The following is a 27,643-nucleotide window of genomic DNA, read 5'->3' on the forward strand; positions in this document are numbered from 1 at the left end:
AAGACATTCCACCCCTGATCCGTCTTGGTATTGATATCAATACCAAGACGGATTTGCACACACGCACCAGGCCCATCAGCACCCTCCAAACAACCAAGAAAGATCCACCGCCAGAACCAGTTCCTGGTAACTTCCACATAGGCCTCACGTCATGTGATCCAATAGGTTTCACTACTTTGTCGAGATTCACCTTTTCATTCCAATCCAGAGAATCCACAAAAGATGCCCTTTTGTCCCAACGAATGCCACACCATTAGTATAATAACTCCTAAGACCTAGTTTCTTCTGATCAACTCATACATTTACATAAGAAGCCACCATAACCTAGTACTGCCCCAAACCCTGGCCGTTATATTTGTAAACTCTCCACAGGTCATTAGAACAGAAGAAACCTCTTGTACGAGGAGTGAAGATAGCCTATGACAAGGCTATTAGGAAAGTTAAAAAATTAAGACATTTAGGATGTAGAGTGTCATCACCATGTGTGTGCGCATGTATGCCTGTGTGACTTGACAGGAAAACCCAACAGAGGTTTTCTTCTTCCTTCCTCTGGCAGAGCCACATCACATGGGACGGAAACAAACAAAAAAATTTTGTCAACAGGAAATAGCTATTATGGAAAGGTCTACACAACTAAGAAATAAGAACACAGACACACCTTGTACATTTTCAAAATGAAGTATTTACTGAAAAGTGTTATCTAAGTCTTGCCACCCATATATAGCCATCTTTTCACAGTATTTCTTACATATTTACATCCTCACATCTTTTCACATTAACACGGCATATCTTTCAGCCGTAGTGAGAGAAAATATACAACTACAAGCAAAAGAGCTGGCTCCCTGTACACCGCGCCCGATGGTTCAAGTCAAAGCATTTACAAAGGCAATAGAATTATAAACTGGGGGTAGAGATCACTCATCTGTACAATGTTTAAAATTCAGTTTAAATTAAAGTTTAGCACATTTCAAATGAACTGCAATGCAAACAAGGTACACATTTTTGGTCTGAACACAAGAGAAGTTTAAAATAAACTGTTAGGTTCACTCAATAAATAACCCCTGATGACACTGAGTCTTAACATGATGAACGTTTAAAAAAAAGACAAATATTGACAGCCAGGATGGAGCAGAGTATTCAGAGGTTAGAGGGATATTTGATGTTTAAACATGTGATGTTTAAGTCAATTCAATGAAGGCCCCCACTGCTTTGTTTCGTTTATCGTTACCTTAACCAGTATATCCTGTATCACAGGAAAACTGTGACCTTTGTGTCAAAAAACGAAGTCCGTCATTGATATGCCAAATACTGGTACGTCTGCCATATTCACTTAAAGACAAGGACCATTAATTAATTGCGTACACATTACAAATCCAAGATCATCACATGCCTGAAAGGGAAAAAAAAACTTTGGAATTAAAGAATTAAAGTTAGCATGCAAGTTAAGTTAATTCCACTATGAAAAGTTGTTTGACAAAAGCGTCCTCATGTTAGGTATTTAAATAACTGAAACTGAATACTAACTGAAGACTTAACAAATGGTTTTGCGTGAGTTTAGAGTGACAAACCTATTCAAAATGGACTTTGCTGACCTCTGATGGTTTTAGCTTATTGAGTCTTAACACTAGAAAGTGAAATAAATTGAAACTGAAGTGCGGTTGAAATGAAACCCGATGCCTCACAGTAATGTTGACAGTGATGGCAGGATTATACGTAAAGTGTTTAATGGAGGGTTGTGCCTCAGGCTTTGTGTGAGTGTGTGTGTGTACATTATGCAGGGTGTAAAACATCAAAATATCTGAGTCACACTGATGATTTCAATGCCATCAAAGAGTGTGTGTCAGGTGACTGGGGAGCTGACTGGCTGCTCCTATCTGTCACAAAATGAGAAACAAAGTTGGGACTACACAGCATGGAGTGTTTCAGCTCTTAAAAAGCAGTTTTCCCATTAATGTCACTGTCTTTTGGAGTGTTCCCTACTTAGGTGACAACACAACTAGCCAAACTTTTTTCCTCAAAAATTCTTCTGTGCATCAGCATATGAGCTGCAACCTGGCTGAAATTGCTCTGTTAACATGAACAGTGGAACGTGAAATTCATTCAGTGCTCACTGAGTGCAAATGCTCCTATAATCCAGGCTGAATTCTTTGCAGTCCATTAGGCTTGTGTATCCAAGCAGCAAGCTCACTCATTTATGCTTTTGTCAAATAATGTACTCAAAGGTTGATCTCAGTACGAGTACCCTGAAATAAGGGCTCTGGTGAATTGCACTATTTTGAATTGCACTATTTCAGAGAATAATTTTAGCTTGTAAGACCATTCCAACGGTGCCCCCCGCCCTCAATAAACTCATGAATCGCTCATATGAGCGTGGACGTGATAATCATCAAATTTACTGACACATTTCAAGGGTGGTCCTATTTAAATGCTGTCATTGCTCTGAAGCTCTGACTTGTCTCCAGCAAACCCAATGAATAATTCAGTAGTGTGTTGACACAAGACAGCGCTCAGATATTTGTGCCATCCCCAAACATGTGGTCAGTGGAACGCTGTGTGACCGTGGAGTGTGTGATGCCTCCCTCCTGAAGAAGTGAGACATCGATAAGGAAGAGGGCCAAAGCCTTTAAAAAAAGTTATCTTCATTTTTGCCATCTGTCATTTTGTTCAGTTCACTATCAATGACATGAAAAACTAAATCTAAAAACAGAACACCTAGACTCTAGATGTTCTATTACTCTAGGTCCTAGAGTAATAGTGATGTGTAAATACAAGACCTCTTGTGTGTAAATTGAATTACTGATGCCAGAGATCCTTCCTGTGCCCAGCAGGATCTGTGACTTGGAAAAAATAAAATAAAACAAAAGAAAAACAAGCCAAAAAGCAATGTCATAGATGCTGGAATTTCTCTTGGAAGAGATGAGACAGGCGACGCTTTTGTGGTTTGTGCAGGACATGCAGGGAAAAAAGCAGGGCATTTGGTGTTACTCGCCTCCAAAGGAAGCAGTCAGTGATGCCAGCTAGAGATCCTGTAACGTCAGTATCATCACCAATGATCCCTTGATGGTTGGGTTCTCTTTATTATCATGATTCTTTAATCTTCACTTTCCAAAATATCAAAAAGAGTAGGATATAATGTGCAAATGCTCTCACCTGCATCTGTGTGTTTTAAGTTGATCTTGAGCAGGTGGTATGTGGGTTCTTTCTGGACGATGCTGCTTCCTAACATGTTATTTGTGATCCATCATTATGAAAATAATCCAATGACCGGACCAAAACCTGGCGACCGATTCCTGCCTCTTTCAGTGAGCTAGACTTCAATTAACATATCTTATGCAATATCAGATTATGTAACAACATTTGGCTCCAGATTTGGGAATTCAGTGGGCATGGAGCTGTAAGATGCCTGATGGGACTTCAAAATGGCAAGTGTCCTTTCAAAAAGGTGAGGGTTGAGAAACAAAACTGGACTGGGAGGAGATCAAAGAGATCGTGGAGATGGGAGAAGAACACAGGAGGCCATAAAGGGTTGGAGAAGGGTGTGGGGGAGCTTGAGGGTGAGAAAGGGTTGGGATTTTCCATGAGGTCTGGAAGGCCTAAATGGAAAAACTCAACAGAGCGATTCACTGTAACCATAAAAGTCAAGAGAATGGAAAAACGGTTCAATCTCAAAAACTCACATCAACTTTGGGGATTTTTTGAACAGACATCCAGCTCTCACCCCTTTAAACGTAGAGCTACACTTACAGAGGCAAGTCAGCCTGAAGAGTGGCTTCACCTGAGATGTTCCATTACTCACAATAAATAAATAACCCATGTAGCAACGTCAATCGGTGACAACTTTAACAATACAGTGATTTAACCTTGAGCTGATTAAAACAATGACAAGCTCACCTGCTGTGAGTTTGTCTTTCTACAAGCAATGGACAGTGTATTTCACATTTCTAGGAGAAATAATGAGAGAAACTGGAGGATATTGGCGCTCACAGTGCCTAATGTGCATGTGAGCTCTGGGAAATTAAATGCTGAAATATCTCAGCTACCACCACCGGACAGTGGAAAATCTCAGGAATCAGACTGATGGTCTGAGAAATCCGTCATGAAACACATCCAAGGCCACAAGGCACTGATCAATTGAGCAGAGAAACAATGTAAAAATGCCAGTGGACGTATCAAACCATGCTACAGTCAAGTCCCTCTAAAGACATTTTTCACCCTGTGTATGGAACAGGGGGCAAAGCCTATTTTTACTAAGGGAGCTTGTGTATGTTCACACTACACTTGGGTTCAGCTTGCCTAAACGGCAATGTAAGACATCCAGTATATTAATTAAAGTTAAGATATACACATCTACACACTCAGACAAATTTGAGGAAGTTTTGCAGTTCTGGAGCAAGAGTTGTGAAAGAGGCGGAGCTCAATTTGGAGGAATGGAACAAATCGTACATGGTGCAGGACAGGAAGATGACTGGACCAGCAGAAGTCCACTAATACCGGGCTCACAAAGGAATGCCGAGCCTACAAAAAGTCCTTGCCATGAACCCCAGATCCCCCCGCTGTCCTCACGTTGACTCACGCCTGCATCCTCTCATTCTGGAATCTGCAGGGCCATCACTGCAGGCTTGATCTTAAAGTACTGGTTAAAACGTAGCACAGCATACCTGTTTAAAAAAAGAAGTAAAGATAAGATACACTTTATTGATTCCAGGTGGGTAGTGATGGTGAAGAAAGGAGTCCAAAAGTAAACAATGAATTTGAATTTCCAATACCACAGTGCATATTTCTATTCACCACAACAAATTAAAAAAAAGGACATTGGTTTTTACAAGCAAAAAAGAACCTGAACTCAATGATTTTCACCCCTTTCACTTAGCAGGTTCTATTGGTTTGATTCTTGTGTTTTAGAAAGCTAATATAATCCCAACAGTTATGAAGAACAAGACCCTCATGGATAATCAGAGACAAAGGCCACAGAGACGCTTTCAAAGCTTAACAGTTGCGAGGACAATCTTCTGCTGGAGACCATGATAGAAGGTTGTAACTGGTACTAAAATATAACCAAATGTCTGTTGTGTTTTGTTTTCTTTGTTGGGTGAAATACATATCCGGACCCTCTTGGTCACACACAAGTTGATATTTAGAATCGGAGTTGTCCTCTTTGAACCACTTGTGTGTTTGTTTATATCAATAATAGCAAGCTTGGTATAAATACAGGCAATGGCCAAAAGCTAGTCAGTCAAAGTGCGTATCTGTTTGGTCAGCCATGTGTGTTGATAGACATGTTAACAAAAAAAAAACCCACAGCAACAGATTATTTGACATTTCATGACATAATGATCTAAGATCTATTTCTAATTCTTATTACATCTGGATTCAACTGTACCATATTAAATAATTCTGACAGTTCCACATGCCACAAGGAGTGACATTTGCTTTAAACCCTTCGGGTAAGCTTTGTGCATATAACAGCTTTGTTCCAGGATTGCTTTGCGAAACAGATTATGACGAAAATGAAACAAGGGACACTTGCTGTTGTCAGTTTCATTCATTCATAATGCAGGTTTTAAAGCATGACACTGACAGGTTGTTTTTTGGAGACTTGTCTAGATTCATCACTAATGTGTACTTTTGTTGAGGCGCAACACAAACACACAGGCATGTATGCACGCACGAACACATGCACACAGTTTCTTACCCAAGGAAGTCAAAGTCAATGGTGGAGTATTTGGCCTGGATGAGCGCCCAGAATCCCCAGAAAAAGTGAGAAGCCTGGAAAGAGACAAATCATACATCACTTGAATAACGTTGATGAAGAAAGTGTGTGTGTGTGTTCAGGGGGTTTGGGGGGCATCATATTCTCACCAGTGCAAACTTGTTGACCTGCACATAGAGGGTCTCGAGTTCCCGTGGGCTGACCTCCTCTGTCTTCTTTGTGAAGAACTTATATGCTTGGAGGTATACTTTGAGCCAGACCATCTGCATTTCCCGACTTGGGTACAAGTTGTAGTCAAGCTCTGCCATGCCTGATCACACGTGGGCAAAAATCCACGCATGCACACACACAAATACAGTTACAGATGAAGTGAGTACTTCTCTTATATAACAGGAAATATAGTACACAAAGAATTAATTTTGAGTCCTTTGATAAACTGAAAAGGTTTGAAGAAGCCTTGAGGCAGGAAATTAAGACTACATTTAAACATTTTTATATAATGCAATCCTTTAGATACCAGCTGCTAAAAAATCTCTCAGGAAAATAAAAAGTTGCGCCAGATAGATGGCACGATGGCAGCATCCAACAACTAAATGCTTAGGATGCAATACAAACATTTGTTTTTTAAATTTCAGAATTTTATTTTATTTTTCTCATGTCTTAATATACATTGAAAGCCAAAAACATTTAACTTTCTTAACTATCCTAAAAAAGTTGTGGCACAATAAATGCTCAAGCATTGTTAAACCTGATGGCTTCAACAAACCTGCAAATTCATTGAAGTGGTTGCCAATGTCAAAGGCCTGGTAGTTGTAACTGGAGTATTCATAGTCAATGAAACGAACATGACCTAGAAGACAAAAAGATGCAATACATGTTCAATGCAGTAAAACCTTGCTGAAAATTACTTTCTGATGAAAGAAAACCCTGTGAACGTCTTCTGTTTGTTGACCAAAGGGGCTTCTATTTCATACTGCGTTATATAAACTCTGGTTGGAGGGTCTCGAAATTCAGCTGCAGATTAGTGCTGTTTCACAATACTGGATGTCATGCACTCAAAGATATGAAAGTGGGGACAGGGATGGTCAGCACATTTGACCGATTCAAATTCTCAAAGACCTCAACGCATGAAACCTTAAATGTTACAATATAAGTTGCAGGGAACTTTTATTTACTGTTTTGGTGGGCTGATGTCTGTGACGCATGATTAGCGCTTTCATCTGCTGACCATCCTTACATATTTCCTGGTCCAATACATTGTAGTTTCAACACCTGTGAGAGCAGTAACTGATTCCTTTTGTTCCTCCTTACATAAAATATCCACAATAAAAAAAAACAAGATTGGGAGGCGGGGGGCATGCCTTCTTTGCTGTTATGGATTATATTCTTGCAGAGCAAGTCATTGTGGCACAGAACCACTGGGGATCCCAGCGTGGACAAATGCTCCTTCATCCACATCATCTCCTGCTCCAGAACCTCTTTGCTGGGGACTTCTTGCTGGATTCTGAAATTAGAAAGGGAGTGGTTAGCTTGCTCTCAGTTGAGTTCCTCCTCTTCATAGTTCATGAAAGGATACAGTGTGTATTAACACAATGCTTTTCTCCCCATTGCACAGCAGGAAAACATTAGTCGTTTTATTATCTGTTGATGAAAGCCTGAATCGGCTTGAAGTTAAATGAAAATGGCCTGGCCTGTCTACTAAGTCCCCTTTTGCTACATTTAATTTGATGTAATAGCCATGATGAGAACTTGATTCTAGTCTTTAATTTGAGAGCATTTAGGAGCTGTGCCTGTAAAATACCAGATACTGTATTATAACATAAAGATTTTCTTATATTTATCAATACATTATTTTTTTCTTTTTCAGCTACACACTCTATACTTGAATAAAGATTAAAATCGTCATCTGTTTCTTTCACATGCCACGATTTATATTCTGTCTTACTTGCTGTAAATTGCATTAAACAAACTGGCAGATGGACCAACAAAATCACAGAAACTTTTTTTACAGATTTACATATGTGCACCAAAACAGAGTATAAAGTGTAAAAGTTCAAATTAAAATTGAGTGGTCCCTGTGCTCCAGTTAATGAAACATGCTGGATTTTTCCCTATGGGAAAAAAGGTGCAACCAATCAATCAATCAATTTCATATAAAAAAAAAAACCATCATTTTACTGAAAATGAAGTGAAGCATAACAAAAAAATGTGCAGAATAGTGAAAAAAAATCAAATCAGAATAAAATGGCTGTTATCAAAGATGTGTTTTTCTTTTTGGCCCTAATTTGCCATTTAGAATTATCACGATTAATAAAAAAAAAAAGAGCGGTCCTCAACCACATCCAATAATCTTTTATACACGCTTCTGTGTTTGCTTCTGTATAATCCAAGAGAAGTTATTCTGTGGCTTAGACAGATCCAAAGGCTCACACAGTGTCAACTAGTCTCGCCCTGGAAAGGACAGAATGGGCTAGCAGACAAAGGGTTAAGTTGTGTAGATCTCAGCCAAGCAGTTATGTGTGCTGAGCAGAGACCACTGTGAAAAGTGTAATGGGCTTATGGGAGTTAATCCACAGGCACCCTGACAACAGGTCCAGAGAGAGAACCATAGCAGCTCAGGATGGATATAAAACTCACACCTTCTCCTTCACCTGTGGCCTGTTTTTAAACTCCCACAAGGACTGATACTAAACCATTCTGCCAGGGCCCTTGAAATTAAGCCTCCATTACATCTCTTCAGTTTATGCTAGCAAATACCTGCTGCCTGTGTGCAGTTTCAGCTGCTGCTGTCCAGGATCAGGACACCCTTGCTGTCTGTGTTTCCAAGGAAAATAGTAAACTGAATCGATACACTGAGTTAAGCAAACACCTGCTGGCCTGTTGCATGCCTCAGACTCCCTAATCCACTTGGGGGATATTGTTACAGTTATATAAGCCACATGCTGGACTTGCTCTAATAACAACCACATTGAACATCTAACTTGTGGCATTGGGCTGCATTATGAAACTGCCTGCCTTTTTAGCTTTACAGATCAAGCATCAGGATGTGAACTGTGTCATCTTCAGCCAAGAAGCAGAGGTTGTTCTTTATCCCTCATTCTCAAGGCTGACATTGATATTCCATTCAATGGCTTGATCATTGTCAAATACACCAGCTCTTTCTCCCCACAGAAGACAAATGTTTTTTATTGGTTATATAACTACAGGTGTTAGTAATTTCAGTCAGAGGTTGTCGCATTAATACACTGACATAGCTGTAGTTGTTACAGTCTTTTCTTTTAAAAATATATGTAAAACTAAGCCACAGACTTATGCACGTATATTTCCAATGTGTGTGTCTATGTGTGTGTGTATATACATATATATAACTATTTTACAATTCTTGTTTGCTACTTTTTTATGTGAACATTCCGATGATTATCAAATGGTCCTCACGCATGACGTTTTCCTTACCTTATCACTTCAATGTTCACATGACACATTTCTACACTAAGTACAAGATAATCAAATATTGACACTTTTACTTGGCAATATATATGTAAATGCGCACAGCAAAAATGTCAAATACAAAAATGTATTTCAATATATGTAGATGTAGTGAAAGAGAACATGAAGTTAGTGTTTAAAAAAAGGACAGAGAATGGGGTTACATGGAAGAGGCTGTTCAAGGGAGCAGCTGAATGAAGGATATATACCTGCATAAGGAAAACATCATGTATGACAATTTAAATCTCAACATGAAATAATAGCACACAATTATCTCTGACAAGTGTTCTGCTCTTAACTGGGAGTGCAGACAGAAAGAATTAAAAATCTCTGAATCACATTTCCAGAAATCTCAAGAATCCAGAACTGTTCCCTTTTAAGAAACTGCACCAATCAGGTGGGGTAAAATTTGCTTTTACTTATAAACAGAAACCAGTTGTGCTGTGTTTCTCTGACAACACAGTTCCAGAGGAAAATCCGGTTGGACCAGGAGATCAAGTTTCATAGCTTGAAAAATATGTTTAGAGCCACAGAAAATGTACCAAGACATCTTACCTGATGTTTGAGGCTTGCTCTGTGAACTCTGTAGCCACCAGGGAGAAGTACTTTCGCATCTTAATCCAGAGGTTGGGTTTGGGGATGCAACCATTATGTGCATGGATGGCATGGATACGAGCCATCTCCCTGGCAATCAGTCTGCGGAGACACACACAAACAAGGATGAATAGATATGCCACTGTAACTAGGTTTCAGCAGTGAATTGTGATTCACAACTCACAAAAAAGCTGAATTATGAAGACAGCACACCATGACAAAGTACAGCCCTAAAATTAGATTTTATTGGTTTATCTTCATGGACAAATTAGGAAAATATATTCCTTCCTTGCAGTTAAGGCCTGGGTGAAAGCACAAGACTGAACATTGCCTTGGAGACAATAAATAAGTGTTTGTTTCAGCAGACCTGCTGCACAGGAGCATTTGACTCCTCTGTTTATGCTATAAAACACAACCATTTGCAAACAACAGTTTTGTTTGTTTGATTTAACTTCAGTAGCAAACGGCTGCTCTAAGTACACCAACGTCTAAGAGGGCTAATAAAGTCTGTGTCCTTTAATCTTGTGTGATTCACAACCTGAGGAGGGAGGGATCTCTGACATCCTGCGTCCCCAGAGCATCTCCCTGCATGAACTCATAGCAGATGCCGTTCTGAAAGGTGCAATAGAGGCGGGGAGCGCAGCCATTTGCATGGAGCACCTGATGGGAGACACACAAAGCACACATTATGTAAGGATTACAATAAGCATAGGCAAAAGAGTATCAATTTGTTTCCCTCCAGATTGTATACCACCTGAAAACTTTTTAGCTCATTGTCTCTGTCTACAATCAGCTCTGTCTTGTTCCCATAGACTCGGACCAGGACCACATCATCCGGGCTGTCCTCCACATAGCAGCCCACAAGTTTGTTGGTTGTCCCATCAGTGAAGAGCTATAACAGGAGAAAGAAAGTTCAAAAACTATAACTTCAGCAAACTTTCTGTACATGCCTGAAGCTAATTTTGCAAAAACACATGGAGCATCATCGCAATCAGCATGTAAATTTGACTAGCTAAAAGTCCATGAAAATGCAATAAAAATAAAATTTTGTGCTAATTGTCATGTTAGCACTGTCTGCAGTTATGTCAGTCTTGCACTAAAACTGAGGTATCAAAAATAAACATTTATAATGTGTAGTAGTATATCAAACCAAATTTTATTTTTAATCCCTTTTTTTCGTCAAGTCACCACAGCATGCAGAGAGAAGTTCAAATATGTATTCAAATGTTAAGACCACTCAAGTTGGCCAAAAATGTTTTGAGTCATCAAAATTCCAGTAAAACTAAATAAACTAAATCACAGCAACATACATGCTAAATGATGTGAATTTAGTGAAAATAACCATATATGCATTCTGCTTAGATAGTAGTAGTCGTACAATATCAAATACTGTAATAGATTACACAAATAACAATGGTTTTGCCCAACCCAAGCACATCTACCAATGTCTCAGAGAATCATGGAGAAGTGGACAAATCTTATCTGGTCATAAAAAAGCTAGCATCAGTGCCTCCTCACATTGGCAATATAACACGATGGAGTCAACAATGACTGCAGTATGTCGCCTCTTCTGGCAAAAAACGCTGTGTCTAGAGTGCAGCGTTAATGAGCGGCAGCACTGCTACGGTGGAAACCTGTGGGCTGGTCCATCCCACAGTGAGGGCAAAAACAAAAAAACACACGGCCCAGACGCTCACTCACACATATCTGACATTCCACGCGTGGCTAACTACAAAGATGGGCAGGCAGGCATTTCTGTTATGACCGTATAGACACAAACATGCACGCCTTTGCTGGCACATGACTGATCCATTCCACCTGCCACACAATACGCCACTAAGACCTGTGACCGATACACGGACAAAGGCTTGGATCCAGACAGTAAACATTGAGTTGTGACAGCAGAGCTCCCATAAGGAAGGGTCTGGGCTCGCATGACTGGAGTAAAATCATATATGTGTGAGAGTCACTATTGATTGGAAGGGATCAGGATTAAGGTCAAAACTCACAAATTAGAATTATAGAACTGCAGTATACAGGTTCAATTTCATGATGGTTTAAGTTTAAATGCTAGCAAAGCAGTTGAAACATTGTTCTTGAAAATGCATCCGTTACTATATACTTATCAATATTACACGTTCACATTTCTCAAGTTCTGAAAAACGACAGCAATAACTCACATTTGTGCTTCTGTTACGGAAGTCGCAAATATCAACTGGTATGAGAATCCATGCGCTCACTCAGAACCACGTTACATTTGTACACAAGATACTGTTGAATATCTGTAACGTGTCATGGAATAATGTAAAATTGAACAACATGAACTGAGAACTAAGGCTAAGGTTTATCAGTAACCTCCCTTCATTGCCAGTTTACAGCAGGGTTAGCAAAGCTCTATCTTTACAGGTCACTATAACTTGGAACTGATTAAATTAGCTAGTGAAGCCAAAATATACTGCTCAAAAAAATAAAGGGAACACTTGAACAACACAATGTAACTCCAAGTCAATCACACTTCTGTGAAATCATAGTGTCCACTCAGGAAGCAACACAGATTCATTTCGACTTGTTTTAAGGACATTACATCAAAGTTGGATAAGCCTGGAGTTTGTTTTTACACATTAATTTTGAGTGTGATTCCTAATCCAGACCTCCATGGTTGATACAATTGATTTCCAGTGATAATTTTTGTGTGATTTTGTTGTCAGCACATTCAACTGTGTAAAGAGCAAAGTATTTCATAAGACTATTTCATTCATTTAGATCTAGGATGTGTTTTTAAGTGTTCCCTTTATTTTTTTGAGCAGTGTATAATGTAGTTACATGTCCTTCAAAGGGGAAAAAATGTAGCACTGGTGCTTTCGGCTGGAGGAGAGGGAAGAATTTCTGCCATTTCCTGCCATACAAGTGCCGCTTAAACTATTTATGATCAATTTGACTATGCAACCTAAGAGTTTTATATCTTGGGAAATAAACAGCCCAATTCACCTGACAAATTACAATTGAACACTGTAGATCACAGTGCTAACTTTTATGTTCAGTTACGAAATGCTGTAAAACGATGAGTCACTTTGGAAGGAAGTATTGATTACATATACATATACATACTATGAATACATATTATTTACTCTTTATCTTGTATACTTAGTATACAAGATAATATTGTATATTTTTAGATTTGTTCTGATATTCATCTATCTTACTTCTGTACATCATCATTAACAACTGCTACTGCACTATCTACTTTTTGCTGTGTGTGAATTGAAATTTCCCCACTTTGGGATGATTAAAATAATATTCCATTATATTTTGTTCTTCTATTCTAGATTAACTTGATAGTTAAATTAACTTGATATTCAATGGACAACAGCTGTAGCCTGCACCACATACCACTGAGGTCTATTTGGTCATAAGATTTAAATATATGTGAAATGCACTCGGGCCATACATCCATTCATCCTTTATGATGATAAGGATGATGAACTCTTAGCTGTTGTTTTAGGGCAATGGGCAGTTCTGTTTGTTGTGAGATCGGTGGCTTCATCCAGGGTTGCCATGCTGTAACTTAGTTAGTCTTCGAATTAATTGTCATTGTAATTTGGGGTAATTGGAATTAACTTAACACAGTCACATCAACTAAAAAAAAGTTTTTAATTCTTGAGTATTGTGTCCCTCTGAGAGCTGGGCTAGGCTACTCTTAATTGAATCATATGACAGAAACCCAGATAGTCTGTGAAGTTTGGAAAGGATCACATATTAAGTGCAGAGGTCATTCTGTAGCGAACAAACTATCAGATGTGCTGCCTTGAAAACTTGATCTTTAACAACTTTTGTTTTTGTTTTTTTCCCATTTTAAGCTCATACTGTTCTCTCTCCAGTATCTGCTGTGACGTTCATGTACATGTTGCTGGTTGGTGCAGCTGCAGAGCTCCATGTGACATTTGTAGGACAAAAGCCCTCAGTATGACAAAGACAGTGTCTAGATGGTGGTCATTGAGAAAAGTTCTGCTGGTTTGGCCTTTAAATATGGTAACACTGTCACCTCACAACCAAAGCTGCAGGTTTGTGAGTGACCAGACACTGTTAACACTTAAGTTATTGCAGCTGGATTCTCCCTCTTTCATCAGTGTATAGTGATAAAAAGTGGTGCATCTGCTGTCACACACACTTATAACCATGGTGACAAGTGACTTAGTACAATTTTCCTTTATCCAAGAACTTCGGAGTTTTCAAAAAGGATGGTACATAGCTATACACCAATAAGATGGGGTTTCATTCATATTTTCTGTGTTTTTTCAACAAATCCTTACTCTGACTTTTACAATTAATGCATAAAGTAAACAAAACAATGAGAATACACTACACATAGCAGTATGACCGTTAAAACATTTTACACAAGCCAAAGGTCTTTTGCATTTGTGTGATATGTCTCATTTGGTAAATAGATTTAATCTGTTATATAGATTAAATGTTTTGAAACTCATTTCAATATGGAAAACAGAAATGTGATGGCAATGGGATAAACAACAGGAGTTGAAATAAGGCAACATTTCTGTAACTATCCTGATCAATGTCCAATATGGTCTTTGCCAGACTTGGACATTTTACGGCCTGTGGGCCACATCTGGCCCGCCAAACTATTATCTTTGAATATAATAATAAAGTGTTTTCAATCAATACTGAATTTAGAAACTTCTTATTTTTCCTTTTGTTTAATTTGGTATGGATGATTATATACAAAATAATGAAGGTACAGTTATATGATAATGAATGATTTTAAAGTTGAAATGAAATGCCAAATAATTTAAATATTTTAATTTTCATTTTTGTTCAATTTAAATGATACCTAGTTGGCCAGCGCATAAAAATTAAATAAGAAATGTGGCCTGCCAGTCAAAATAATTGCCCACCCCTGGTCTATGCTATAATTTAAGAATCACCAACTCTGTTTCATCGCAGAAAACTAATCATACAGTCAGGTCAATAAGTATTTGATCCCCTTGTGATTTTGCAAGTTCTCCCACTTAGTAAAATCATGGATTTCTAATCATGGATTTCATGGAAATCTAACATTTGTGAGAGACAGAATAAAATAAAAATAAAATCAACACAAACGGAAATGACATTGTATGTTTTTTTTTTAACAATTTATTTGTAAATTACAGGGTCAAATAAGTATTTGATCCCTTGAGTCAAACCATTTTAATATTTGGTACAGAAACCGTTGTTAACAATTACAGAGGTCAAACTGTTAGTTTAGGTCAGGCCAGGCTAACCTGTGGCTCCCGAGCCGCATGCGGCTCTTAAGTTCATGTCGAATTTTGAGTTTGTGTGATTTTTTAATTGTGCAATCGCGTGCCGCTCCAGCGTTCTCCGCACACAGCAAAAAAAATAACACACATAACAGCCGCATGTGGCTTAGGAGCCACAGGTTGGCCAGGCCTGCTGTAGGTCTTCACCAGGTTTGCACACACTGCAGCAGGGATTTTGGTCTACGCCGCCATACAGAGCTTCTCTAGATCTCTCAGGTTTCAGGGCTTTCGCTGAGCAACACAGGGTATCAGCTCCCTCCAAAGATTTTTTTTTGGATTTAGGTCTGGAGACTGGCTGGGCCATTCCAGAACCTTGATATGCTTCTTGCGGCGCCACTCCTTGATTTTCCCTGGACATGTGTTTCGGGTCATTGTCATGTTGGAAGACCCAGCCAGGACCCATCTTCAATGCTATAACTGAGGGAAGGAGGTTTTTGCCCAATATCTCATAATAAATGGCCCCGTTCATCCTTTCCTAAATACAGTGCAGTCGTCCTGGCCCCTGCGCTGAAAAAGACCCCCAGAGCATGATGCTTCCACCCCTATGTTTCACTGTGGATGAATGGAGGAAGAGGGTGAGAAATGTGGATACAGGTAGAATGGAGTTAAGACCAAAGAGTTCTATTCTGGTCTAATCTGACCACAAAACTTTCTTCCATGACGCCTCTGGATCATCCAGATGGTTCCTGGCAAACTACAGATGGGCCTTGACATGGACTGACTTAAGCAGTGGAACCTTCCAAGCAATGCATGGTTTTAAACCATTACGTCTCTTAGTATTACTAATAGTACCCTTGTAAAAGGTGGTGCCAGTTCTTTTCAGGTTATTGAACAGCTCCTCACAGGTAGTTCTGGGCTGATTCTTCACCTTTCTTTGCATCATTGATACCCCACGAGAAGAGATCTTCCAAGGGGCCCCAGTCAACGGAACACTTGCAGTTATTATTAGTCTCTTCCATTTTATGACAACGGCTCCAACAGTTGTTCTTCTTTTCACCAAGCTGCTTGGCAATTGCTCTTTGGCCCTTTCCAGCTTTGTGAAGGTCAACATTTTGTCTCTTGGGTCTTTTCACAGCTCTTTGGTTTTACTCATGTTGGCTGCTACAATTTTGATAGATTGTGGGGTACACAGATGTCTGAAAGCTAACAACCTTAAATAGGTGCTACTCAATTAGAATGATGATGAGTAGAGTTTAGTTGGACTCTTTCAAAGCAGATGAACAGGTTTTTAGGGTCAGAAATCTGAGAGACAAGCAAGGGATCAAATACTTATTTGACCCTGTAATTTAACTTACAAATAAATTGTTAAAAAAAAATCATACAATGGAAATTTTAGACCCCTGCATAATTTCTAGGTGGGAGAACTTGCAAAATCAAAGGGGGATCAAGTACTTGTTGACCTGACTGTAGTTGTAAATTAAATTGTGTTTCTGGTATCCTTGTATTAATCTATTTATTTGGATGGATAAGTTTGTGAGATCTTAACGTAAGCCTTAAATAAAAAGCTAGCATCGCTAAATCAATTATTGCCTAATATGACATAAACCCACAATTTTTCTTTATTTTAAAGAGTAGCATGGGACTCAGGTACATTAAGATGCCATATATAGAACCTGAAAACATCAAGAAAGCATTGCTCTTGGCACATATATCCAATTACTTCAACAAAAATCAATGCATTGTGAGAATTTATACCACATCAATATCCTAAAAGTCAAGCAATATCTAGTTTTACACAATGACAGATGTACAGCTATGATGAAGAAACTAAAAAAAATGTGCTGGAGTCCACAAACTATTGAGATGACCAAGTTACAGTTATATATTAATGGGAACTTCAACAAATTGTGGGAAGTGATAAGGATAATGTGGTTTATTAAGTTAAACAATACATCACTGTAAGATGTGATTTAAGAATAATCTGTCTCACCCTTTTCATGGATCTGTTTTTTTTAATTGACGAGGCATAACTGCTATTGGTTTTAACTGCATGTGACAACTTGCATATTTTAGCCTGCAATCTGTGGCTTTGAAGCAGCATTATGTAAAATGAATTCCCGTCAATGTTTTTTCCCGTAAGAACTGAACTTCATTGTCCTCCCTTGAAGACGTTTCACCTTTCATCCGAGAGGCTTCTTCAGTTCGAAAGGAGCGTGGGCAGTTTTCTTCAAATGCTATATCTTATTTGATAAACAAAATTATCTAAAGTAAAATGATCTAGTGTTATGAATAGTATTACAAGACAAGAAAACGAGAAAGTAATAAAACAGACTAGAAACGGCCAAGATGTTTTCTTCCTGCAACGACAATCATCGACACCCAGTACCACGTCAGCCGCTGTTGGTCACTGACACCAAGGTGACAACGTGACCAGACTGTCAGGCTACACTTGGAGCTTCCTGTGGTGGACATTGGACGTTTACAGATAAACAACATGACATTACTTCCGGTCTCTAAAGAAAAACTATTTGCGTTACTCAGTTAGGGTTAGCTGTGAAATTGGTAAAATTGGCCACGGTTCTGTTATCCGCCCCTCTCCCAGTTGCTTGGTGGTGCCTGGTGATGCTGAAGAGCTGTCAGTCTTAGCCTAGCATAGCATAAACTGGCAAGCTAGCTTTAGCAGCGACCATTACCTTAGTCTTGACGTGGCTCACGTCCCACGCTGGTCTCAGCTCTTTGATGAGCTTCATCGCCCCTTCCGTCACGGCGTGCTCGTCCACGAAAATTGGAATTTTCTTTATTACCGGCGAACCAACAGGCACGTGTATCTGCGTCTCCATTCTGCGACCGCTTATCTGTTAATCACCAAGCCCTTCGCCGATACTTCTAGAAACGGTCGCATAAAAGTGTTGCCTAAATTGTGAATAGCTTGGCGTTTATGGGTTTTGGTGGACTAGAAGTAAGTGTTTGGGAGTAGTGTCTTCAGCCAGGAAGCCGTAGTTTTTGCCAATAGATTGAGAAGAGTGGATGTTCGACGCCGGTTTTCTTGAGAGCCGTCAGCCAACGGTACCATGTCCCGCTACTTGGCTCCGCCCACGCGGGATCATCCGATTGTACCGCCAGTTGAGACTCACAACCGCAGAGCACGCCCATTATTTCCGAGTGTTTCCGAAGGAGCGCGGATTCAGCCGGAACTACTTCGGGGTGGAAAAAAAATACAGCAAGGACAACTATACAAGTGTTTGGATCCCTTCAACTCAGACTTTAAAAGTCGGGTTTCGTAAAGAGTCATAAATTGACGTTTCATTTTTTTTTCTATTCGTGGAATATTCTGTCCAACCAAAGCGTTAGATCCCCTTTTTCTTTACTTCCTCTTAGTGTCACCACGGGGCTTCCCTGTATGGTTTTCATTGTTAATATTTAGCTTCTCAATCACTCTCGCCTTTCTTCAGGCGTCGCTGTATCCTTATGTGTGTATCTATATAAATTGTGTATATGCCCCTGAAAAAGCAAAGTAATTCTTAATATTGAACGTGTTCCTGCTTCAGTTTCAACTTGCATAGCGCCTATCACGCACACATAGGATCACGTTTGGATCACATTTGGAGGTGAGGCCAATTCCAGCTGAGCGTCATTTATATACATGGGGGAAATTGCTTGTTTTAGGATTGCGAGAAGAAACCAGAGAACCCATGCAGGCACAGGGAGAATATGCACACTCCGTATATAATAATTCAAGGTGGAATCGAAACAGGAAACTGTATACCGGTAGTATAAAGCAAAATTATTTACTTGAAATCAACAATAAAAAATGGTGTGTTATGTATCTTTTTTCAACCAAGACATTATTTTGCTTTCTTTATCTACAGTAATATATCATGTCCTATGAAAGTACTGCCCGACTAACAGTAAGAATGACCGATGTGCCTGAAATTTGCAAATGACATGTGAAAAGAATGTGTGAGAAAACATAAAAAATGTATGAAATTAATTTAAATTTACGTTTCAATAAGAAAAATAAATAATAATCTAATAATCAGGAAATAGGCAGACACATTCTGAACAATAAAATGTTTTTTTTTTTTTTTTGTGTATGGTTAAAGGTTTCTATAACATTCTGTTCTTCAGAGATTATTATTGTTTACGGTCTGTTTCTATAAATCTTTTCTTGTCAATAAAAACTCTGTATGGAGTTTGCATGTTATCCCCATGTCTACATGGGTTTTACAGAGTTCTATTTCGCCAAATGCCAAAAACATGCAATAGGTTGGGACTCCATGACAGTACTGGGCATACATGTGAATGGGAGTGAATGGCTGTATGTCTCTATAAATGGATGGCCACTGGCAATTGGTTGGAATTAAACCCCACCTCTCAACCAGTGTTTTTCTGAATTGACCCCTCCCTAGCCCTCAGTGCATGATAACTGAAATAGACAATGAATGAATAGATAAAGCTTAATTGGAGTTGAAACGGTATTTCACAAAATGAACACGGGTAAAGTTTTTTCCACTATTTCACATATTTTGTGTGTGCATACAGATGTACCTCTCTACTTTTGCTTTGGTAGAAAAGGATATAATGAGTCAAAATGACTGCTGAATAATCCATTAAAGTGAGTTAACCATTGAAAGATTTGTATCTTTCACATGGTGCAGAGTGTAAGTTTTATACACCTTGAATAAAGGAACAGTAACTGTGGGAAGCAAGCCATTCTCACATTATCTTTTCCTTTTGACTGTTCCCTACAGTGGTTGCCATAGGAAATCAGCTGCCCAAGTCTAACCAAAGTCACAGAAATTTTTGCGTCTAACCAAAAAGATTATTTGATCCCTTAAGCCTGTATATGCAGTACATACCCTGTTAAAACTACTTACAGAAATAGTAATAGTGATTTAATATATCAGCCACATGGTGGCGGTAGAGTACCAAATGTGAGACTTCTTAAAACAGGGAATCAGTGTACTAACTGATCACTGGAGGGATCAGACAAGCAGGCGTTTTGTCTCGGTTTACTTCAAAATATTCATTTATTTCACAGCTTGGTCATTCTTTTCTCAAGGTAGAGGCTGCTGTACTCGAGTGGACATCAAGATATGATGTCATAAGAATTATGAAGAATTTATGATTTCATGCATTTATGTGCACACACCGACAGCCGTGCATATTTAAAACTGTATGGTTTCTAAATTCTGTTTCTTTATCTGATGACGTTCTTCTACACATTTTATTTACAATGATGTTATAACTTCACAATTTTTTCATGTTATATATGGAGTGTTATAATAATTTCTGTAAAATGAAAATCTGAATAATTTTGCAAGCTGCTATAATGAATTTAATGATTGCCCTTATACATTTGTATACAGAATTAGAAAGTATTTCACCCTTTTTAGAATCTGAATGAGGGTAAATGTAGAGTATTGTAAATAAAAATGGCTCGACGCTGTATAATGTTTTGCTGTAGAGCACATAATTTGAATTTATGCAAAGAGGGAAAGAAGACCAATGCAATTACATAGCATTCACACTAAACCTGTCCTCTTTGACAAATGTCACACAGGCAGGAAACAGCAAGACAAGTTTAATTAGTTTTCCGCCTTGAGCAGTCATATTATACATTTACATCACTTAGAGAATATAATAAATGTTATGTTGTGTCTGTAAATTCTGCAATGACATTAGCAGGCCTCGGCTGAATCCCAGTAAGATCCATTCTCTCGCATGACGTACAAAGTAGGGTACGCTGTGTAGTCACACCCTTATCGGCATGAGCAGCTCACAACTGCAGCTCTACCTGTATCCACATGTCTCACCTTCTTCCTCCAAACTTAATCCAGTGTCTTCACTGGATGTCTGGAATGCAGCTGTCCCCAGTGTATCTGTGGATGTCTTCATGCATTTGCATCCATGTTTGCATCTCAGTGCTGACCTTATACACAGGTGGGACAGCTCAAAGGTAAAATGTGGCACACCCTCCATATCTTAGGAATGAGGAAATGTTTACATTGTTCCACAGGAGAGTGCTGTTTATTGCCCGTACACACATACATACACACCATAAATGTCATTCTCAATGAAGGAGTGAACTCTGAGCCTTGTTCCTGTGTAACCTAATTTCTCATGTCAAGGCTCCTGTTGACACACTCCTCATTTATCACAGACTGCATGATTAGTGAGTTTGGAAAGGGGGATCATAACACGTGAGTATTTATTTTCTCACACAACTTTACACACATACATACACATACTCACAAAGGTATGTGGTTCAGTTTCATAGTTGGCAGATGTCGTTTGGGTGGCTGAACGATGTGCACAATATATGAGTTACAGCTAAACAAAAAGTCAATGAAAGGTCAGTGAGGGCCATCAGACCATCTGGACCAAAGAACTATGAACAACATCACCGTTTACCCGCTCTGATGTTCTCATTGCTTTTGTCATCCGTTATCATTGTCAAGAAATTCAGTGGTTAAATCCAGATACGAGACGGCGTGATCATTGTTTTAAATTGGTATCATCTATCTGAACTTTGACTTCCAAGGCATTCTTAACGGGGAAAATCAATTTAGATAAGACATTTCAACATATTTTGAATTAAATCTCTGGTTAGTCAGAATAAAACAAAATAGACAATTAAATTGTAAAGACTGGGTAGCTTATACCTAGGGTTATGAGCACTAATACTTCTGTTTACTCCAGAAATTGCAGGTAAAGGTGGAAAGGATATCTTAACTAGAAACAGCAGATGTAGCCTACATCAGGAAGTAGATTAAACACCTCAGTTTGAGTATGACCTGGTTCTGGTTTCCAAGGAGTTCAGTAGCATTTCCGGGAAGGTGCATGTCAAACCTGTTTTATATCAAAGTGTTTTATAATTTAACATAAAATCTCAGATGCCAAATCAAAACATAAGAGACAATTCATTAACCCCCCCCCGTGCCCAACTTGCTAAAAAGCAGAAAGTATTGTCTAATATAGGTCATCCTTTTTTACACTACAAGCATTTATTTTAGATGAGATGAGATGAGATGAGATGAGAACAACTTTATTAATCCCGAAGGAAATTGTTGTGCCAGAGTTTCAAGTAAAAATATAACGGTAATAGACAATAGTGGAAAGGAGGAAGAATAAGAAATATAATGAAATATAAATGGTCTTAGCTGTTTGCAGTAACTACAAAGATTGAAGATTCCCTGCGGCTGAGGGAAGAGGAATTAAAAAGTCTGATAGCCTTAGGTAGGAAAGACCTCCTGTGGTGTTCAGTGGAGCTTTTTGAGCTGCATTGTCAAAAATTTTTTGTTTGACTTTTTTTGTAGTTGGGCATTTAACATACTATAAAGAGCTGCTATTCAGGGTTAGCTTTGATATAGTTATTTCAGATAGTCACATTTTTCTGAAATCTGTAGTTAAATCTGTGTAACCACAACATAACAAGTGCTTCCCACAACAGTTACCTTTTCAAAATGAAATATTGTTCTACATCCTGTGTGTCTTGTCATCACAATTACTCCTCTCACAATTCTGTTTTCACTCTTCTGCTCCCTGTGCCAAGCCAAAGTCACAGTGAAATTTTAGAGATCTGGGTCAGTGATTGTCCTATATCAGCCATTTTAGATAAAACCACCGAGGCACACAAAGTAGAAAGATTACAAAAATACTCAAAGTATGTACACAGCTGAAATAACTTTTTTTGTTTAATCACAAATTTGAGCTGGACATGCATAGCCAAATACAGAGACTGTAATATATACATGTTCATTAAATACACAATAAACAAAATTAAATACTGCCCTCAAGGCAGTCTCAAACTTTTTTGTAACAAAAGGCATTTGCCAAAGTACTATGATTCTAGCAGTTTGGTTTATTTATACCGTTGTGTAATGTTAATGTAAAATAATGCCCATTTTATGAGTTAAGGAACCACTCAGAAACATAAATAATAAATGGATAAATTAACTGTGAGAACATGAGAACTTGAGTAAATGTGCATGGCCATTTGACTCAATCGTTAAAAAAAAGTGATGAGAGGGGATACTTCTGAATTTAACAGAAGCAGATCTGAGAGCACACAGAGAATAGCTGGTGTGATGAATCCAGAAGAAATCCGAACAGACATGTTACAAATGACTGTAATTGTAAGACCAGAAATAGAGAAAAAGCAAAAATCAACAATAACCCGTTGAACAGATATTAATCACTAATCAATAATGACACATTGGAAAATACAGGGTTTTTGAAATTGAAAAAGACAAAAAAGCAGACGTAGCAGGTGACCGTTTGGCTTAATCAGTTCATTCCCATTCCTGCAGCATAAAAAAAAAGTCAAAAACCATGTATAGCATGTGAACATATAGTGTATTCTTCCATTCTTTAAGAAAACCTGCAGGATTCATAATGGGGAAAAGGGGATGAAGGGGAAGCTGCCTCACTGTCAGCCAGGCATTACTCATAGGGAGAAGTTGTAAAGTATGGCAACCCTTTCTCAAATAATGCACTCAAAACCTTTTTTTTTCCAAGTAAAGTAACATCACAAAGCTCTGATCCAGACGAGGTACCTCACTCTCTTTCCAGGAACCAGTGTGGTTACACATATATTTTAAGGGTGACAGATATGTGGAACAGGAATACTATGTACATGTCTCAACAAATCTTGTGATGATTCCAAGGAGATATTCTTGTGACCTTATATTTTAATGATATATAGTCAAGGAAATGGGTTAAGGCTCTTTGATAAGTTTCACCATTATTGTGGTTGATGTTAAAATGTTAAACACAGATGGGAAAACACAGGAGCTTAGCACATTTGAACAGGCCTGGGGGCAGAAACAGAGACTTACCTCACAAAGGACCAGGGTGCAGTACTATTTAATATGGCATAATTTCTGTCTGTAACAGATACCGCCGGAAATACCATAGAATGGATCCCTCTTCTCTGAAGCTGGGCTGAAAGCCTGTGGAATGGTTATACTTTAAAAAGACCAGTTTGCAAAACTCCCACATCAGGGGACTCCTGTAATTATCTCACCGTGGGGGGGAAACTTGGCAAAGTCACTGATTGCCATCGATCACTTAAGAAAGGGCCACTTGATCATTCCATATCCTGATTAGTTTATTTGCGCAAGGGATAATCAATGGGAGCTGTCTGACATTCAAAGATGTGGCATTAGAGTCAGATGGCAGAGCCAGCTGCTGTCCACAACCTAACCATTAGGTGCAAGAGAAAGACTTTATCTACAACTGGATTGATTAAGCGCTTATCTGACCTGTCATGATAAACACCTAAAACTCCAGGATCCAGGATCTCAACTGGACAGACCAGACAAGCGAGAGGTGGGGAGAAGAGGTGGTGTAAACTCCTCAGCAACCGTCTGTTTACTGATGAGCCTGGTCACGGGAGGGGAACCCAGCAGGGAATTGCCCCAATCTCTGTGCAGGAGATCTGACATGATGCGATTTAGTTCTTGTGGTTACCAAAGGTGCTATGTAGGAACCCATGAGACAGGGTGGGAGGCTTCGGGTCCAGGTTGCAGACGTTACTGGTATTATCTGAAAACAGATTGTGATTTTGTTGGAACAGAAAAAATACTTTGTGACTGTTGCAAATTTATACTTTACGCATAAACTTTCACTAGACACAGTAGTGAGTTACTTCTTTGCCAACAATCAAGCAGAATTACAAAATGCCTTGTCATGCTCCTTTCCATTGTCACTGGCCTTGCAGCTGCTGCTTGGGAATCAATGGTTGTTACATGGGCAAATTACCTGACTATTGACTACAAAGGATGTTTGTCATGGAAACAAGGCTGACAGAAATTGCCTATACACTTAGATACACTATACACCTATACACAAGATTATTTCCAAGATAATTTCTCTTGATTCCTTATTTGGCAAGATGTTTAAACTTTATTACAAGTGTTTATAAAATCTGTTTTCTGGCCCAATTGATGTTGCATCCATTCCAATCATAAGAAATGTCTTCTATTAGATTGCCCTATTAGTGAATTTCTTCATTGCACCGTCCTTAAGGCACTCTAGTCAATTCCAAAAAGTGTCTCAAACTATTAGAAATTGGACTTTTAGGAGACACGAACAGCCATTATTTTATGCAAAGTTCAATCTTTGGTGACATCTGCTACCAGCTTGACCAGCCTCATGATATGTGTTTGTGTTGTACAAAAGCCATTGAATACCAATGACCAAACATGTCCCTATGGATTTACAAAGTTTCCCTGGTGCCGCCACCATAAAATGTGATGAGGAATATCTTGTTTCGCCAGTAGGCAGCAAAATTGAGTAGATAGATAGATATAGATAGAGTATGACAATGCCAAGAAGCATTTTTAAAGCAGGCACCACATGTGGATGAATAAAGACAGAGCAGCTGGGTAACTGGATTCGATGGGTGCACTTTGTTGGCCGATGGCAAAAACTTGGTCAGGTGTGCAACGGTCAGAGTATTGGAGAAACAAAAGGACAAGGATTGAACTTTTGAGAGAGCAAAAACAAAAAAAGAGTAGCATGATTACATCTCTTTGGAACAAAATTTCAGAAACTGTGGACATACCCCAAACACAAACCGGCTGCCACAAACTGTGACAATAAGGGGTCAAGTTAAGTAAAACCTTTCAAATGATAGTTTGGATATGTGTCCTCACATTTAGAGACCCTCACCACCATTCAAGGTTAGATGGTGAAAGCAGACAAAGCATAATGGCCAGACCTCAGATGGACATATGGCAGCCTACACCAATACACCAGCTCAGCCCTCCTCGAAAGGTGAACAACAGGGCACTCATGCATGTGTATGTGCATGCATGTGGGTGCACACACAAACTCTCTAGCCCCTCCTCTTATTTTACAACCCTTCTTCTCGCTTTAGTCCTTTCTTTTTCAGATCAGGTCCTTTCACTTAGATTGGGCAGCAGCTGGAGGACTGATTCTCAGAGGGAGCAGAACAACAGTGAGGCTGATGCACATAAACTAATAATTACCCCAATCACACACACACACACACACACACACACACACACACACACACACACACACACACACGCACGCACGCACACACACACACAAACACACACACTACAGGAAATAGATATAGCATTAGCATTTAGCCTCACCACACCTATAAAAGTATTCAGACAAGGGACTGGGGGACTGGTTGCAGAAAAAGACATTATGCAGCAACATGAATACACTTTGTGAGAGATCTGGACAACATAGCCATGCGTGCATTCATTCATTCACTCATTCATTCATTCATTCATTCATTCATTCATACAACAACCACGACAAAGGGGTTGTTAACTGTGTGTTTGTACAGTTAATAATTGATGGGAACTCATGATAACTTATTTGTACAAAGAAGTTTCTATTAAAAGTTGATAATTATAAACAATAATTGAGGGATGCTGGCTACATTTTTCCTTGGTTAAGTGCCCAGGTTTATTGAATACAAACAAATGTGATTTTTGTGGATGGAGTTGAAACTTTCAATCATGCCTGTAAACCTGGAAGGCAAAAGTTTTGCGACAGTCACAGGGCATGTCTGAAAAAACATGTATGTCCAGTGAACAGCATCTTCTTCATCCTCAGGGTGTGTATTTGTCAGTATTCCTTTGTACATTTGATTTCTTGAGGAAATAGGCATTATTATAAATAATGACAACATATTAAATAACAATAATGCAAGGGGTGTTGTTCATAAACACCCAAGATGAATCACTGCGGCTTCTGTTCTTCAGCCAAAGTCAGATTAGATGTACAAATCAAAACACAGAGTGACGATATCATAAGATGAGTCATAGTTCATCATGGCAAAATTTAAAGGAGAGGTGAAAATATATCTTCAACTCAAGATGTTATAGTTTTATACAGAACGATTAATTCTTTGGCAGACACACTTTGGCAGGGTTTTGCTGTGTTTTTTTTATTACTTTGCCTCATCCCCTATTTATGAGGTTCATTATACAGTTTGAAAATTATTAAGGGATAAAGCCCTTACTGTAGGAATTGCATGTTATTCATTACCACTACACATTTTCTACAGAAACTTGTTTTTGTCTCATTTTATTAATATTTTACAAAACATTGTTATTTTGACGAGAGTTCAGTTAAAATATTGACATTACACGTCGTGGCACCAGCAGATCACGTGTTCTTATGATATCACACACTCAATCTTCAATATTGCAGATCGATTTTGAATTATTTTAAATTCAAGTGAAAATGAATTATGTCTGTATGAAATAAATAATCATTTCATGTGGAAATGAATCCAGATTCCCATAAAATTGCCTCTTATCCTTATCGTTATTTCATGCATATGACACAGGTGCTTTGTATTTGCTCTTTCCTGCAAGGATTGGTTAGTTTATCTTTGGTTCCAAGCTGACACTCCCTAACTAACCGGCAGTAGTCTCATTATTCATTAAACAGACTGGAACAATATCTTTGGTGTAAATATCAATGTCTTTTAATAAATAAACAAGAATATGTCCCATGCAATCAATGTGTTTATTTCTGCTTCACTTGCTTAGCTAGATACCATTTCTACCATGTTTTTAAGTTGAAGTAAATTATTTAATATTAA

The 27,643-nt window shown here is 38.7% G+C and overlaps 1 protein-coding gene across 1 annotated transcript; it reads right to left on the reverse strand.

Moving 5' to 3' along the window:
- Positions 1 to 1,137: 1,137 nt before the first annotated feature.
- etnk2 (ethanolamine kinase 2) lies at positions 1,138 to 19,449 on the reverse strand. The gene is made up of 9 exons (XM_086168203.1): positions 17,736 to 19,449; positions 10,545 to 10,682; positions 10,329 to 10,450; positions 9,752 to 9,892; positions 7,072 to 7,214; positions 6,477 to 6,560; positions 5,860 to 6,020; positions 5,693 to 5,766; positions 1,138 to 4,658 (listed from the first exon to the last, which is right to left on the reverse strand). Exons 1-9 carry the CDS (start codon positions 17,880 to 17,882, stop codon positions 4,586 to 4,588), a joined length of 1,083 nt encoding a protein of 360 aa, XP_086024329.1. The 5' UTR covers positions 17,883 to 19,449; the 3' UTR covers positions 1,138 to 4,585.
- Positions 19,450 to 27,643: the final 8,194 nt, after the last annotated feature.

The sequence above is a fragment of the Fistularia commersonii genome, chromosome 21 (genome assembly GCF_037954325.1).
Source record: "Fistularia commersonii isolate RoL2024-O1a breed Wild chromosome 21, RoL_Fcom_v1.0, whole genome shotgun sequence".
In the NCBI taxonomy this organism is placed as follows: domain Eukaryota; kingdom Metazoa; phylum Chordata; class Actinopteri; order Syngnathiformes; family Fistulariidae; genus Fistularia; species Fistularia commersonii.

Excerpts from the sequence above, each read along its gene's own strand:
- etnk2 (XM_086168203.1), bottom strand. The coding sequence starts at position 17,882 with ATGGAGACGCAGATACACGTGCCTGTTGGTTCGCCGGTAATAAAGAAA. Across the intron at positions 7,215-9,751 it reads GAGCAAGCCTCAAACATCAG|AATCCAGCAAGAAGTCCCCA; the intron begins GTAAGATGTCTT and ends TTCTAATTTCAG. Across the intron at positions 4,659-5,692 it reads ATTGACTTTGACTTCCTTGG|GTATGCTGTGCTACGTTTTA; the intron begins GTAAGAAACTGT and ends TTTTTTAAACAG.